The 14,071-nt window shown below is 36.2% G+C and overlaps 1 protein-coding gene across 4 annotated transcripts in view; it reads left to right on the plus strand.

Annotated features, from left to right (window-relative positions):
* Window positions 1–14,071, plus strand: part of FNDC3A (fibronectin type III domain containing 3A) — a 161,977-nt gene that overhangs the window by 56,808 nt on the left and 91,098 nt on the right. For all 4 annotated transcript variants that reach the window (XM_004274601.3, XM_049701043.1, XM_033436841.2 and 1 more), the window contains one exon: window positions 3,808–3,883. In XM_004274601.3, the coding sequence (XP_004274649.1) occupies window positions 3,808–3,883 (76 nt within the window). The remainder of the gene's footprint in view (window positions 1–3,807; window positions 3,884–14,071) is intronic.

Raw genomic sequence — 14,071 nt, forward strand, 5'->3', positions numbered from 1 at the left:
CTAACACACCATTGTGAAGCAATTATACTCCAATAAAGATGTTTAAAAAAATATATATCCGTGATCTCTTTCACCCCCATGACTTCATACATGCTATGTGTGCTCTCTTCTGGAATGTTCTCTCCCCATCTTTAGCTTGTTAATTCTTGGTTGTCCCTCTGAACATTATGTAGCTATCATCTCCTCCAGGAATCTTCCCTCATCATTGTGGGCTGAGTGGAACCTATAGTACATTGTTCATATCTCTGTTACACCTCTTATTACACTGTACAGTTAATTGACTGAGTACTTGCCTGTTTCCCTCACAAGACTGTGTATTCCTTGAGTCCTTGGACTGTGATTTATTTTTCTTCTTGATGTCCATAGTGCATATAAGAGTAGGTGCCACACAGTGGGTGTTTAATAAATGATTTTTAGATAAATGAATAAATTTAACCTCCTACCATTTTCCTGAACGTCTTATTATAATTTAAAAGAGTTTATCCTTTTTTACTTAATATCAGGATATATCAGTTGTATGTGTACCATGTTTGGTTTTCTTAGTTTTATTTCTTTTTCCCAACTTTGTAGTGAATGAATTCATCACAGGAATTATTAGTATTTTATAGAATTCCATAGTACAACCAGTACTGATAGAGGATCATAATTAAAAGAGGTAACATACATGTAAAGCAGACAGCATAGTGTGACACAGTAAGCACTACTTTGGGTCTTGAACCGCATTAAGAATTTAGTGAAATCTAATGAAAATAGTGAACCCTTCCGTAGAAAATTGTAATACCTACAGAGAATTTCATATATAATTCTGTGTGGTTCACAAACCCTTTGAATAGATATCTATGGCCCCCAGGTTAAGAACTCCTGTGCTTTAACCCAGTGCTGGCCTCAGGTATCATCCTTTAGTAATTCACTACCTCTACTAAGTTCTAACACTAATAAGGAAAGGAGTGAAAGAAACATAATGGGTTAAAAAAAATTTTAAAGAACCATGGATTTGTTTGAGATTGATAAAAAAAATGTATTGGAAATAAAAACAAACTGAAAATCCTCCAGCCCACTTTCAAAATTGTAAGTTTTCTTTAAAACAACTGTTGGATCACAGAGGGAATGAAGAAGTAAATGGCAGAAAATCTAAAAAACAATAGTGAAAATATTCTCTATGGTTAAACTGAGTAAAATTCATGGTTTTAAGTGCATATATTACTAAAGAAAGAATAAAGTAGAGTATTCAACTAAAAAAGTTAGAAAAACAACATGGTAAGCCTAAGGAAAACAGAAGAAAGGAAATAATAAAAGTTGAAAATAGAAATGAATGTATTAAAAGAAGCCTACTTAGATGACTGTTGTAACCTCCTGATGAAGAGTTCTTCCTATATCTGGTTGCTACACTGCAGCCAGGGCGATCCACCATAGTATTACCTGCTTACGTAACTCTTCCTTGCCCTTAGAATGGCTCACAAGACCCTTCTTAACCCAACTCCTGTCTACCTTTCCCCATATTTCTAACCTTTTTCCTCCATCATTTCCCCAACCCTTATCTCCGCCTGCCCCATTCTCCAACCATATAGAACTACAGAACTTCTTTTGGTTCATTGAATTTGATAAACTATTGATGACGCTTCCTTTCCTGGAGCTTTGCATTTGCTCTTCTCTATACCTTAAAGGCCTTCCCACTCTTCTTGCCTAGCTAGTTCCTTCTCAGTCTTCAGGACTCAGCTTAACTTTTACATTCTCTAGAAAGCCATTAAATACACAAACACACACACACGTGCATATACATGTATACACACACATGCTCAGGTAACAGACTAAGTACTTGGTCCTGTGTGCTCTGATAGTGCTTAACTTCTCCTATCGTAGCACTTATCACCAGTCAATGTCAAAGAAATGTTTGAAGAAGAGCAGTAATCGAGGTACACCATCAGAAAACATATTTCTAAGGTTACAGTGTTTAAAATGATTAAAATAAAAACATATTTCCTAAGCTACTTTTGCCAAAGTAGACAGTGTTATGGATGAGACAGGCCAGAAGAGTATATTGTGTGCTAAAGGAGCTATTTTAAATTTAGCAGATTGTATTGGTTAGCTCTCTAAGGAAAAAAAATACTTTTGGATCTTCTCCAGATAAATTTGAGGTGCATTAAAGAACTAAATATAAGCAATTAAATTATATAAAACTAGAAGAAAAGAAAAACTAGCATTTTTAATCAAACCTATAGGTCAGCGTTGTCCAATGGAAATATAATGCCAATCACATAAGTAATTTAAAAAATTTTAGTAGCCACATTAAAAAGTAAGAACAGGAAAAATTAATTGTAATAATTTTTATTAACCCAATGTGTCCAGAATATTATTTCAATATGTAATCAATATAAAAATTAACAAGATATTTTACATGGTTGGGTTCTTCTGTACTAAATCTTTGAAATCCAGTGTGTATTTTACACCTATGGCACATCTCCATATAGACAAAGACAAGCCACATTTCAAGTGCTTGATAGCCAGCCACAAGTTAAATTTAGAAGCAATAGAAGGTGTCACAAAGGAAAAAATAGGTAACATTGGCTACAGGAAAATAAACAATTAAAAAATTTGAGAAGACAAAATGGGAAAATATTTGCAGCATAATATAGTATATTATTATTATTACTACCATTATTACTCAGAGAATTCATATGAATTGCTAAGAACATTTAAGACCCCAAAAAATAAAGATGACAGACAGCCAGTTTACAAAAGAGCCAGTAGCAAATGTAAAGATAGAATTTAACCTCGTTAATAATCAAAAAAGTGCAAATTAAACGATAGTAATATACTGTTTTCATCTATCAAGGTAGCAAAGATTTTAAAACTATAATTTTTAGGGGTGCAGAGAATGTGGTTAAATGGTGTTCTCATAGACTGAGGAGGAATGTGAATTTGTAAAACCCTTTTAAAAAATAGTTTAGCAACAGATAAGGGAATTCTATTTCTGGGAATATATCATAAGGAAACAATACTAATTATAGAGATGGGAAAACTACATACCAAAATGCTCACTACCTAAATTCTTTAATTAAGAGAATGGTTAAGTAGTTTATGGTATAAACATTCGATGACAGACTTTGAATAATAACATTGGAAAAGTCTTTTTTTAATATTAAACCAAAAAAAGACACAGAATTGGAGGTCTTATTTTTCCCCCTTATATTTAAGGGGGGAAATTAAGCCTATGCATAGAGAACAAGACTAAAAAATTTATGAGAATGCTAACAATGTTTATTAGGTTGGAGGGACTTCAGTTTTTTTCCAGTTTTTTGTTTTTCTGTTTTTCAGATGTCATAAGATTAGTGTGTATTACCTATAAAATAAAAAGAAAACTCAAAATTATGGGATTAATTTAACATATTTTTAAATATATTGCTAATTTGAGATGTCATACTAATTCAGGGGTGCCATCTTATTCTCTACCTATCAATTTATACTTTATTTTTAGAAAAACACAATACTTTACAATTGGTGAAGTAGGCATAGATGATCCAAATATTCAGTAGTTTAACTCCATCTTTGTTTCAGAGTGAAATTTATTGACTTTCCAATAAAATTGTGCCACTGTCTTTTTTTATTCCCTCACTTTTGGCTTGAGTCTGACCTCCAGAAAAATGAAGTAATTAATACTTTTCAACAAATGTGTAATCCCCATTTTCCTTCCCAGTTCCATATGATTAAATAGCTCACATCTACTCTCTTACTAGCAACATTTAATATCTTGATATACTGATTTACTCTGTTGCCCCTTTGATTAATACTTCTTCCCCTCATTTTAAGGTTATCCTGGTACAAGTTAACCCAGGGGAAGCATTTACAATAAGAAGAGAAGATGGACAGTTTCAGTGCATTACAGGTAAGAATGGTTATTGTCATTTGAGACAAGACTAAAATTTATGATACGTAAAAGTGTGTGTGCTTGTAGTTTCTTCCTTTCTTTCTCACTACCACCACAAGGCACAAACTCTGAATACTTTATGGCTTAACTATTACAGTAGCATCTTAATTAGTCTCTTTGCCCTGGTTTCTTGATTAATCCTACTATAATGTCACTCCCCTGCTCAGAAATCTTCAGTGAATCTAGTTCAGGTTCCTTAGTCTTTTTGAAAGATCATTTCATCTTTTGCTTGCTTCCCACTTTCCTTTCAATACTGTTTCCCTTCAATCTTGCTAAGTTGGTTTATTCACTGTCTCTGAACCTTTCTTGTACTTACTGTATTCTTCTTCTTATCTAGAATTTACCCATATCACCACTACCCCCAGCCTATCCAAATTGTTTCCAGACTGAGCTCAGATCTTATCTTTAAAAGGTTTTCTATAAAGTCTTTAGTAAGCATCCCTTCCACACTACTTACTAGCCAACACCACACACACACACACACACACACACACACACACATTTGTGCCAAACAAAAATGTCTCCAGATATCACCAAATGTTCCCTGGGAGGCAAAATCACCCCTAGCTGAGAACCACCACTCTGTGTGAAGATGAGAGCAATAAAAAGGTCACTAGCTTTGGAATTAGAGAACCTGGTTTTAAACCCCAACTCTGCCACTTAACTGGCTGTATGAACTTTTGCATGTTATTTAACCTCTATCAGGTACGTTTTTCAGTAAAATTCCTATCCCTGTGCATAATAACACACCTCATAGGATAATTGTGAGGGTTGACTAATATGTTTATAAAGCACTCTAAACCAGACCTGGCACATAGAAGGCACTGAGTAAGTGGTGATGGTGGGTACTGTAGCAGTGTTTAATAGAAAGTGACCCCATCTCCTGTGAAAGCCCAAAACACCAATTATTGTGCCATTCATTTAGCAAGAACATACTTTTTTGTAACATTTCTTCCAGTTAGTATTTTGAAAAGCCATTTAAATTTTGTGTGTTTAGCTTGGAATGTTTATTCAGTCTCTCCGGCTAAGTTTTAATAAGGACTTTATGGGCAGATACCATTTCTTACATTCCTTTGTATTCCCTTCAGTTCTTGGCCTTCCACATATTGGGTACCTATCTAATAGTTACTACTTTCATTTGAAAAGAGCACGTTAGAAATGGGGGGACCGTATGCTTTATCATCCAAACCAGGATACTTTAAGAGTGAAAGTGGACCCTAGCAATTACTCCACAACAATTAGTGTCAGCCAAGATTGTCCCAGGCAAACCAGGACTCATGATACCTCCCCCCCATTTAACCTGGGCTGTCAAGTCAATGCAAGCAAAGAAGAAATAGATCTAACTCTTTCTAGAGAAGCAGTTAGCTCAATAATTACAATTAAAACTTTTAACCTGCCATTTAAACCTTACATGTCTTAGAGTTAGCACTTTCTCTAAGTTAATTTAAATCTTTTGAGCAGCAGTTATTTGGTAACTTCATAAATAGGAATCGTCCACATATTATGAGCTTAAAAGAAACCAGGTAGTAGAATTCATAAACAGTATAATAAACTTTGCCTATCTTTACTTGTCAATTAGGTTTTCATAAAAATAACTTCATTTTTATACTGGGTACCTCTTAGAATGTAAGTTTTTAGTAGAGCACACACCTTAGGTTTATTTGTACATCTCTTTTCAAATTGTTTTCAATAAATATTGTTTATGATGGAAGCATTTTAACTAATATAACATTGGTCTTTTCAAACACATCTGCAAATGAGGATACTCATTACTGTTTTAGTGTGACTTAAAATGCAAAAACTGATCATTGCAATTGGATAACCAGACTTTGAATTTTAAATAACTTATATTTTAAAAGTCAATTTGTAAGTGTAATTTGTAAACCCCTTCCCTCATAAAATCAATTTAATTGATTTTTTATGTGGCACTTATCCCTTCAATCAGAACCAAAAAAGCGTATCTAGTTTATAATGTGCCTGTAGTGGTAACAGTATCCTAATAATTAGAATTGACTATCATGTGAAGGATTTTTAGGCAGGGACACATTTCTTTGCTTCAGGAGAAAACGGAGACTCTTCTCTCTATACATCAGATTATAAGAGTGGAGACTTTGTTTTAAAATTACTACTGGGCAGAGTTTTAAAAACACAGGAAACTTTAGCGGGAACCATACAGAAAGTAAAAGGCTCTCCTCTCTTTATGTTTTTGTTTGTCCAAAATTAAAAGATGGGATATAGATGAAAGGTAGTAGTGAACAAGAGACTGGGTTGAAGTCTTTGTGAAGACCAGCATGCCCTCAGTCCAAGCAAGAGAAGACAGGACAAGAAAAGGCTAAGGACTGCTGGGGCTCATCCTCTCCTCCCTTTTTTTGCTCTTTGCCATCACTATTTCTATCACATGGCAGTCATCTTCTTGACCTAGTTCTTGAGCTAGGTAAAAAGTAAGAGTATAGGTAGAAGTGGATGCAATATATGAAGAAGAGAAAGTGTTAAGGGAGGAAAATCATGTGCCAATGAAACTGACAGAAAAATAGGGTGCCTAAGGCCATCAAGTTAGGAAATCTTTTCTCTTCACAGCCACTATACTAAGAAAACCTCTGTAGTAAAACCTAAAGAATTGAGATAAATCCAGTGTAAATTAATAAGCATTTGAATTAAAGACTGTGCTTTTTAAAGTAGTTTTATTACCTATCAAGAATTTATAGAAACCAAAACTAAGTTAAAGAATCACAGGGAATATTAGAGATCTAAATAATTCCCCTATTTTATTGGAGGTTCAGAATTTGTGAGATACAGCTAGTTATGGGCAGAGCTCAATATACTACCTTTTTCCTACTATATAGCATACTGCTTAGATAGATAAAACTGCTAATATTTTTTTCATGAATTTACAAAGTCTCTGCTGAGGTATACTGTACCAGCTGCAAGGGATTCAGAGAAGACTATGACACAGTTCCTGCCATTCAGGAATACAGTGTAGTAGGGGAAAGGGGGGAAAATTAACAATTGTACAATATAAAAAGAATCATTAGAAATATGCATAGGGTATTGTGGGAGCATAGGAGGACTAATCACAGAGTGATTATGTCAGGGAAAAAACCCTTCAAAGAAAAAGTGACACGTCCTTGTCTTTCAGGAAAATACCAGTTGGCCAAATGGACAAAAGGGTCTCAGGAAAGTGTTTTAGGCAGAGAGAATAGCGTACAAAAGCAACAGAAGGAAAGAGCAACTTGATTTATTTGAATAACTGCAAAGAGATTGGAATAGCTAAAAACAAAACAAAACAAAAAGTTGTATAAAGGGGATATGGACAGAGATGAATCTGAAAATATAGTCACCTCTTGAAATGGCTTGACTACCATACTAAGAACTTTATTATAAAGGTGAGGAAGAGCCATTGAAGGAGATTATACAATAGAGTTAATATCCAGTTTACAGTTTGGAAGGATCAGTGAAGTCTTCGTTTTCTGTTACCATGTGCTCACCTGTTAATCTGAAAATCTCCCTACTTCAAACACGTAGAAATGCTCAATAAAATGTAACAAATATTCTTTTAAATGCATTGCATAGCTTCTCTCTCTTGCCTTCACCCCGAAAAAAGAAGAAAGAAAAAAAAAGAAAAGAAAAGAAATTGTTATGGGCCAGAAACAAGGACTTTTCAATATTTGTTTTTTAAAATATGTTTCATATTTATAATGAAAATAATATACTTTGTTTATTTAATGTGATCATTTTTTATTGTTCCATACCATTCTTTCTAATTCTAATACAGGATCTGATGTCTGTCTTAACTTACCTTTTGCCTTATTTCATGTCCTTTTAGACAATGCACAACTCTTAAATATATAAAAGTGTAGCTCCCTGCCTTTTACTACCTTTCAGTTTGCCATTCTGCTCATTGGTTAGATTTATTTATACTACCTGATTCTAACCTATACCTCATTTTTGCCATCTTAAGTCACTGTTAATGGGTTTTAGCACAAATACCTCATTACTTTTGAAATTGAAGTACTACCTTGAATCTCTGTTTTTTTTTTTTTTTCTATTAAAAGTTATTTTGAGGGGCTTCCCTGGTGGCGCAGTGGTTGAGAGTCCACCTGCCGATGCAGGGGACACGGGTTCGTGCCCCGGTCTGGGAACATCCCACATGCCGCGGAGCGGCTGGGCCCATGAGCCATGGCCGCTGAGCCTGCGCGTCCGGAGCCTGTGCTCCACAACGGGAGAGGCCACAACAGTGAGAGGCCCGCGTACCGCAAAACAACAAAAAAAAGTTATTTTGAAACATCTAACAACTTGATGTTTTTTGGATCTTTTTAGTGATTGGATTGATAGCATGTCAACAGATTGTTTTTTTTATAATGATATTATGGAAATTCATTTTTGCTTGGTAATTGTGCATAGGAATGTAAAAATTTATTATGTGAATAAATCTTAAGGTTTAGTATTAATAGATCTTTGTAACAAGTGCTAAAGACTGCCCTTCTTAGTTTTGTTTTGTGGGGAGGTACACAGAATAGAGAATTAACTGAAGTTTCTGAATTTGGCTTACTGGTGATGTCCTAGAAGCACATTTTGTAGAGAGTATGTGGTGAACTCTTAAGATCCCTGTTGTAGAGCTGGCTTTCCTGGCAGTAAATTGGTACCCATCCTTCAGACATTATCTGTGCTGTGAAGTGTTTGCAGACAAGATCTTTCTTCAGTTTCTCGCCTCTTCTACCCCTGGATACACATACAGAAATCATTGAGGGCAGAAATTGTTTGACGTGTTTGTAAATCTCCTGTCTTGCATAGCGCCCAGCACATAAAGAATGCTCAGTAAATGTTTAATTAAGTTGAATGAGAAAGAGAAAAAACTAACCTTTCTTGAGCATTTCCATGTGCCAAGCAAATGGAGTCTATATACACAAAAAATTTTATCTAAAAATCCTGCTTATTGAGAGGCAGGTATGGCTTTCTTTTTTTTCCCTTCTTCCATGACATCTCAAAATGAATAAATAGGACTAAATAATAAGAATTTATTAATTAAATATCTAGTGGTTTTGCATTGTTATGGGACTTCTACTGTGGTATGATTCCATGCTGTCCGTGCAAGATACAAAGTTATCTTTTAAAAAAATGAATATATAAACCAGCTATGATTGAATAATTTTTATATGCCCTGGTCCCTTCGAATGATATACTTTAGGAGAGAAAGATATTGATGAATGTTCAATTTTGTTAATCTAATAAGGCAGTAGTTAAGCAAATGCTACCTGGGTTGAGTTTCAGCTCTGCTGCTTACTATTACATCAGTCAGATTACATTAAGCAATTTAGTGATTATTTTTACATCCTGTCTTATACTTGTTTGTGTAAAGAGAGAGAGTGTGTGTGTGAAAGAGTCTATCCATCAGAGGATTTGGAATATAATTAGTCATAGAGATTATTATTACACCATATCTTTTTGACATATTGTTTATATCTGTGGAATCATAAAACCCAAAAAGCTACATCAGGTATATAAACCCTAATTATGTTGATCATGGATTAACCAGATCTACATTTTGATGATTTGTTTTGCAACGTTGCTTCCACAGTTGCATTTCAGCACAAATGAGGACCTCGTATTCTTCATCCATTCATTCAGTATTCAGTAAGAGACAAAAGTTGAATAAGCAAACACTCCTTATTTCCTCAAGATTATTTGACAGATTTTCTTATGTATCTTTATGGGAAGATAAAACAGAATTTCGTCCCTGGCCCACTGCCAGTCTAAAGCTTTGTCTTATGTTATATTATCCAGGACTTTGTTCTTTTTTTTTTTTAAATAGATCTTTATTGGAGTATAATTGCTTCACAATACTATGTTAGTTTCTGTTGTACACTAAAGTGAATCAGCCATATGCATACATACGTCCCCATATCCCCTCCCCTCCCATCCTCCCTATCCCACCGCTCTAGGTCATTGCAAAGCACTGAGCTGATCTCCCTGTGCTGTGCGGCTGCATCCCACTAGCTATCTGTTTTACATTTGGTAGTGTATATATGTCCATGCCACTCTCTCACTTCACCCCAGCTTACCCTTCCCCCTCCCCGTGTTCTCAAGTCCATTCTCTGTGTCTACATCTTTATTCCTGCCCTGCAGCTAGGTTCATCAGTACCATTTTTTTTTTTAGATTCCATATCACTAATCATTAGAGAAATGCAAATCAAAAGTACAGTGAGGTATTACCTCACGCCTGTCAGAATGGACATTATCAAAAAATCTAGAAACAATAAATGCTGGAAAGGGTGTGGTGAAAATGGAACCCTCCTGCACTGTTGGTGGAAATGTGAATTGATACAGCCACTAGGGAAAACAGTATGGAGGTTCCTTAAAAAACTAAAAATAGAACTACCATACGACCCAGCAATCCCACTACTGGGCATATACCCTAAGAAGACCATAATTCAAAAGGAGTCCTGTACCACAGTGTTCATTGCAGCATTATTTACAATAGCCAGGACATGGGACCAACCTAAATGTCCATCATCGGATGAATGGATAAAGAAGATATGACACATATATACAATGGAATATTACTCAGCCATAAAAAGAAATGAAATTGAGTTATTTGTAGTGAGGTGAATGGACCTAGAGTCTGTCATACACAGTGAAGTAAGTCAGAAAGAGGACTTTGTTCTTTAGGGCTCTCTTTCTGTGCACTTTTAATCAATAGCTTTGACAAAAATAAATGACACATTTATAAAGTTACCAGGTATCAGTTACCAAGGACAACTAATAACATTAAGTAAATGCCAAGCTCAAGAAGATCACAATATATTGAAATGATAGGTCAAAACCAATAGGATAAAATTTAACAGGAATAATACAAAGTTATACATTTTGATTTAAAAAATTAGTTGCACTGGTACCATATAGATGATGTGTATCAGAGTTCCTTTCTGAAACTGACTCTTGTCAATTAAGCACAAAAGGAGTTTATTACTGTGATACTGAGATCCTCTCCTTTCTTCCCTTTCCTTCCTAGCACTTAAGTCTTAAAGTCATTAGATGGGGCAGAACTATGCAGACACTTGTCTTAGTCCATTAGGGCTGCCATAACAGAATACCATAGACTGGGTGGCTTATAAACAACAGAAATACATTTCTCACAGTTCTGGAGGCTGGCAGTCCAAGATCAGGGTGCCAGCATGGTCAGGTTCTGGTGAGAGCCCTCTTCCCAGTTGCAGACTGCTGACTTTGACTGTAACCTTACATGATGGAAGGGACAAAGGAGCTCTCTGGGTTCTCTTTTATAAGAGCACTAGTCCCATTCATGAGGGCTCCACCCTCATGTCCTCATCACCTCCCAAAACCCCCACCTCTTAATACCATCACATTGGGGTTAGGGTTTCAATAAAGGAATTTGTGGGAGACACAGACATTCAATCTATGGCAGCACTGCACTGGTGGGAGTTGGGGAGGTGAGCTGCAGTGCCCCAGAGTAGGATGTCAGAGCGGGAGGAGTTCATCACATAGGACAACAGCCTAGTGTAGAGAGTCAGAGCCCAAACAGAGTAAGGAGGAAATTCACACAGCAGGGTGGCCTGCTGTATGGACTCAGAACCTAAACCGGCTGAGAAGGGTGTCCTCAAGAAGGGGTGGCCTGGTGTGGATCGGAGCCCAAGCAGAGTAAGGAGGTAGTCCACATGGTGGGGTGAGGGGTAGAATGGCCTGGTGTGGGAAGTCAGAGCCCAGATGTGGTGAGAAGAGAATATACACAAAACTGGAGTGGGTAGCCCAGCACAGGGCATTAGAGCTTGTGCGTGACCACACGGAGCCAAGGAAAGAACATTCACGTGGGAGTGGGGGTTAGGGGGCAGGAAGCTCAACATGGGAAGTCAGAGCCTGAGTGACTTTCTGGGATGACAGTATTGAATATCCCTTCTTTCTGGGATAACATCTTGAACTTTCCTTGCCCCAGACCTAGAATCAAAATGTATGATTTTTCTGGTTCAATTGCCACAGGATTTATTCTAGTTTCCTCCCTTTCCACATCTGTAACTCCTTTTCTGCTGTATAAGTCTTATCCCAGAAAGAAAGAAGTGCTGAGAAACGGATGGAGACATGTCAAAAGGATGTAGTAGACAGCTTGAAGGAACTTCCATTAGCAAAATCAGGCACAGTTTGAGCATCAAAATAATGATAGATATGGATTAAAACCCACTGAATACAATAGGAAACAGTGAGTTCACACAAATATAAATGAATAAATTGCAAGTTGATGAAAAATGGACTGTTTACATAGTTTCAAACTATGTCCCCACAAAATACTTACTGATTAAAGGGAAAAAAAAAAAAAAAGTAACTTTACAGTGGAGAAACCTGGCAGACACCATCTTGATCGGGTGATCAAATTGTATGTCATCAGTAATGTCAGAAATCAAAATTGTGTGCTACTTGATATGATGCATTAAGAGGAATATGGTGTCACTTCTGTGATATTTCTGCCAAAAATGCATGATCTGAATCTAAACTCAAGGAAATAGTAGACAAACTCAAATCTAGAGACATTCTACAAAATAACTAGCCTTTAATCTTCAAAAGTCAAGGAAAGACTGAGGAACTGTTCAGAATGATAGACTAAAGAGACATCCTAACTAGTTGCAATATGTGATTCTGAACTAGACCCTTTGTCTGGAAAGCACATTATTAGGACAATTGGTGAATCTTGGGTGGGGTTTGAAATTAGGTGGTTTATTAGTTCCTTAGGGCTTCCATAACAAAGCACCACAAACTGGGTGGCTTAAAACAACAGAAATTTAATCTCTCACGTTCTGGAGGCTGGAAGTCCAAGATCAACATGTCAGTAGGATTGGTTCCTTCTGAGGGAGACTTTATGTCTTTTTCCTAGCTGCTAGTGATGGCCAGCAATCCTTGGGGTTTCTTGGTTTGTAGATGCATCACTCCAGTCTCTGCCTCCATCTTCACATGGTATTCTCCCTGTGTCTCTGTGCCTTCACATGGCTCTCTTCTTAAAAGGATTCCATATTGGATTAGTACCACACTCTACTCCAGCATGACCTCATCTTAACTAATTATATCTGCAGTGACCCTATTCCCAAATAAAGTCACACTCTGAAGTACTGGTTCTTAAACATATCTTTTTGGGGGGGACACAATTTTACCCATAACAGGTAGTAACAAGGTATCAATCTTAATTTCCTGGTTTTGATGGTTGTGTGGTTATATCGGAGAATACATACTAAATGCACACTAAAGTATTCCATGGGTGATGAGTCATCATGTCAGCATCTTACTTTCAAATGGTTTAGGGAAGAAAGTTCTTGGTGCCAGCTGGACATGCAGCTTTTTTTGTAAATTTGTGATTATTTCAAATTTTTAAAAAAATATTACTTTAAGAAAATGATATTGGATATCTTATAGAATCTTTGGGAGTATTAGAGAACCATACCCAAGGCTAAGCTTAAGGAACAATGCCCTAAAACCATGCTACAGTACTAGTTTGATTAGGAAACCATCATGAATGTCATGATTGTACCCATGCCTTTTCTCCACTAAGAATTCAAGGTCACTTGCTTCCAGCACAGATACCACTTCTGGAACAGGAATCTTGTAGCACCCACCACTGCTTCCTACGTTATCAGCACCTATAGGAGAAATGTTCTTCACCTCACACCAAGGTGACTCCTCCAACACACAAAAGGACTTTAGATCGTATGCATCAAAACGAATGACAGTGTCCACTATAGTGCAGGAGAGGAGAACTTAACTTTATGACTAGAACTTGCTTATTTTAGTAGAACTAGAGCTAAATGTGAGTCACTTATTGAATCTCACAAAAGTAAAAACAAAATCTTGAACTGCAAAAATAGAAATGTATGTTCAAAACAGATGGTGTAGTACTGTGGTTAGATGATATCCTTTTAACATGTTTGAAACAGGTGAGAGAGTTACAGGGAAACAAATTTTGACTCACAGGGAAAAACTGTCCAACAATTATGGCTGTATAAAAATGGAGTCATTGCTTGATTATACCAGACTCTCATCATTATGTATGCTTATGTACTGGTTAGATGATATTATAAAAAGTAATTCTTGCATAGTAAAAGAATTTTGGTTGTGCAAGTTCCAGCATTCATTCTATCTAAAGATTCTTTGATT

This window comes from Orcinus orca, chromosome 18 (assembly GCF_937001465.1).
Source record: "Orcinus orca chromosome 18, mOrcOrc1.1, whole genome shotgun sequence".
NCBI lineage: Eukaryota > Metazoa > Chordata > Mammalia > Artiodactyla > Delphinidae > Orcinus > Orcinus orca.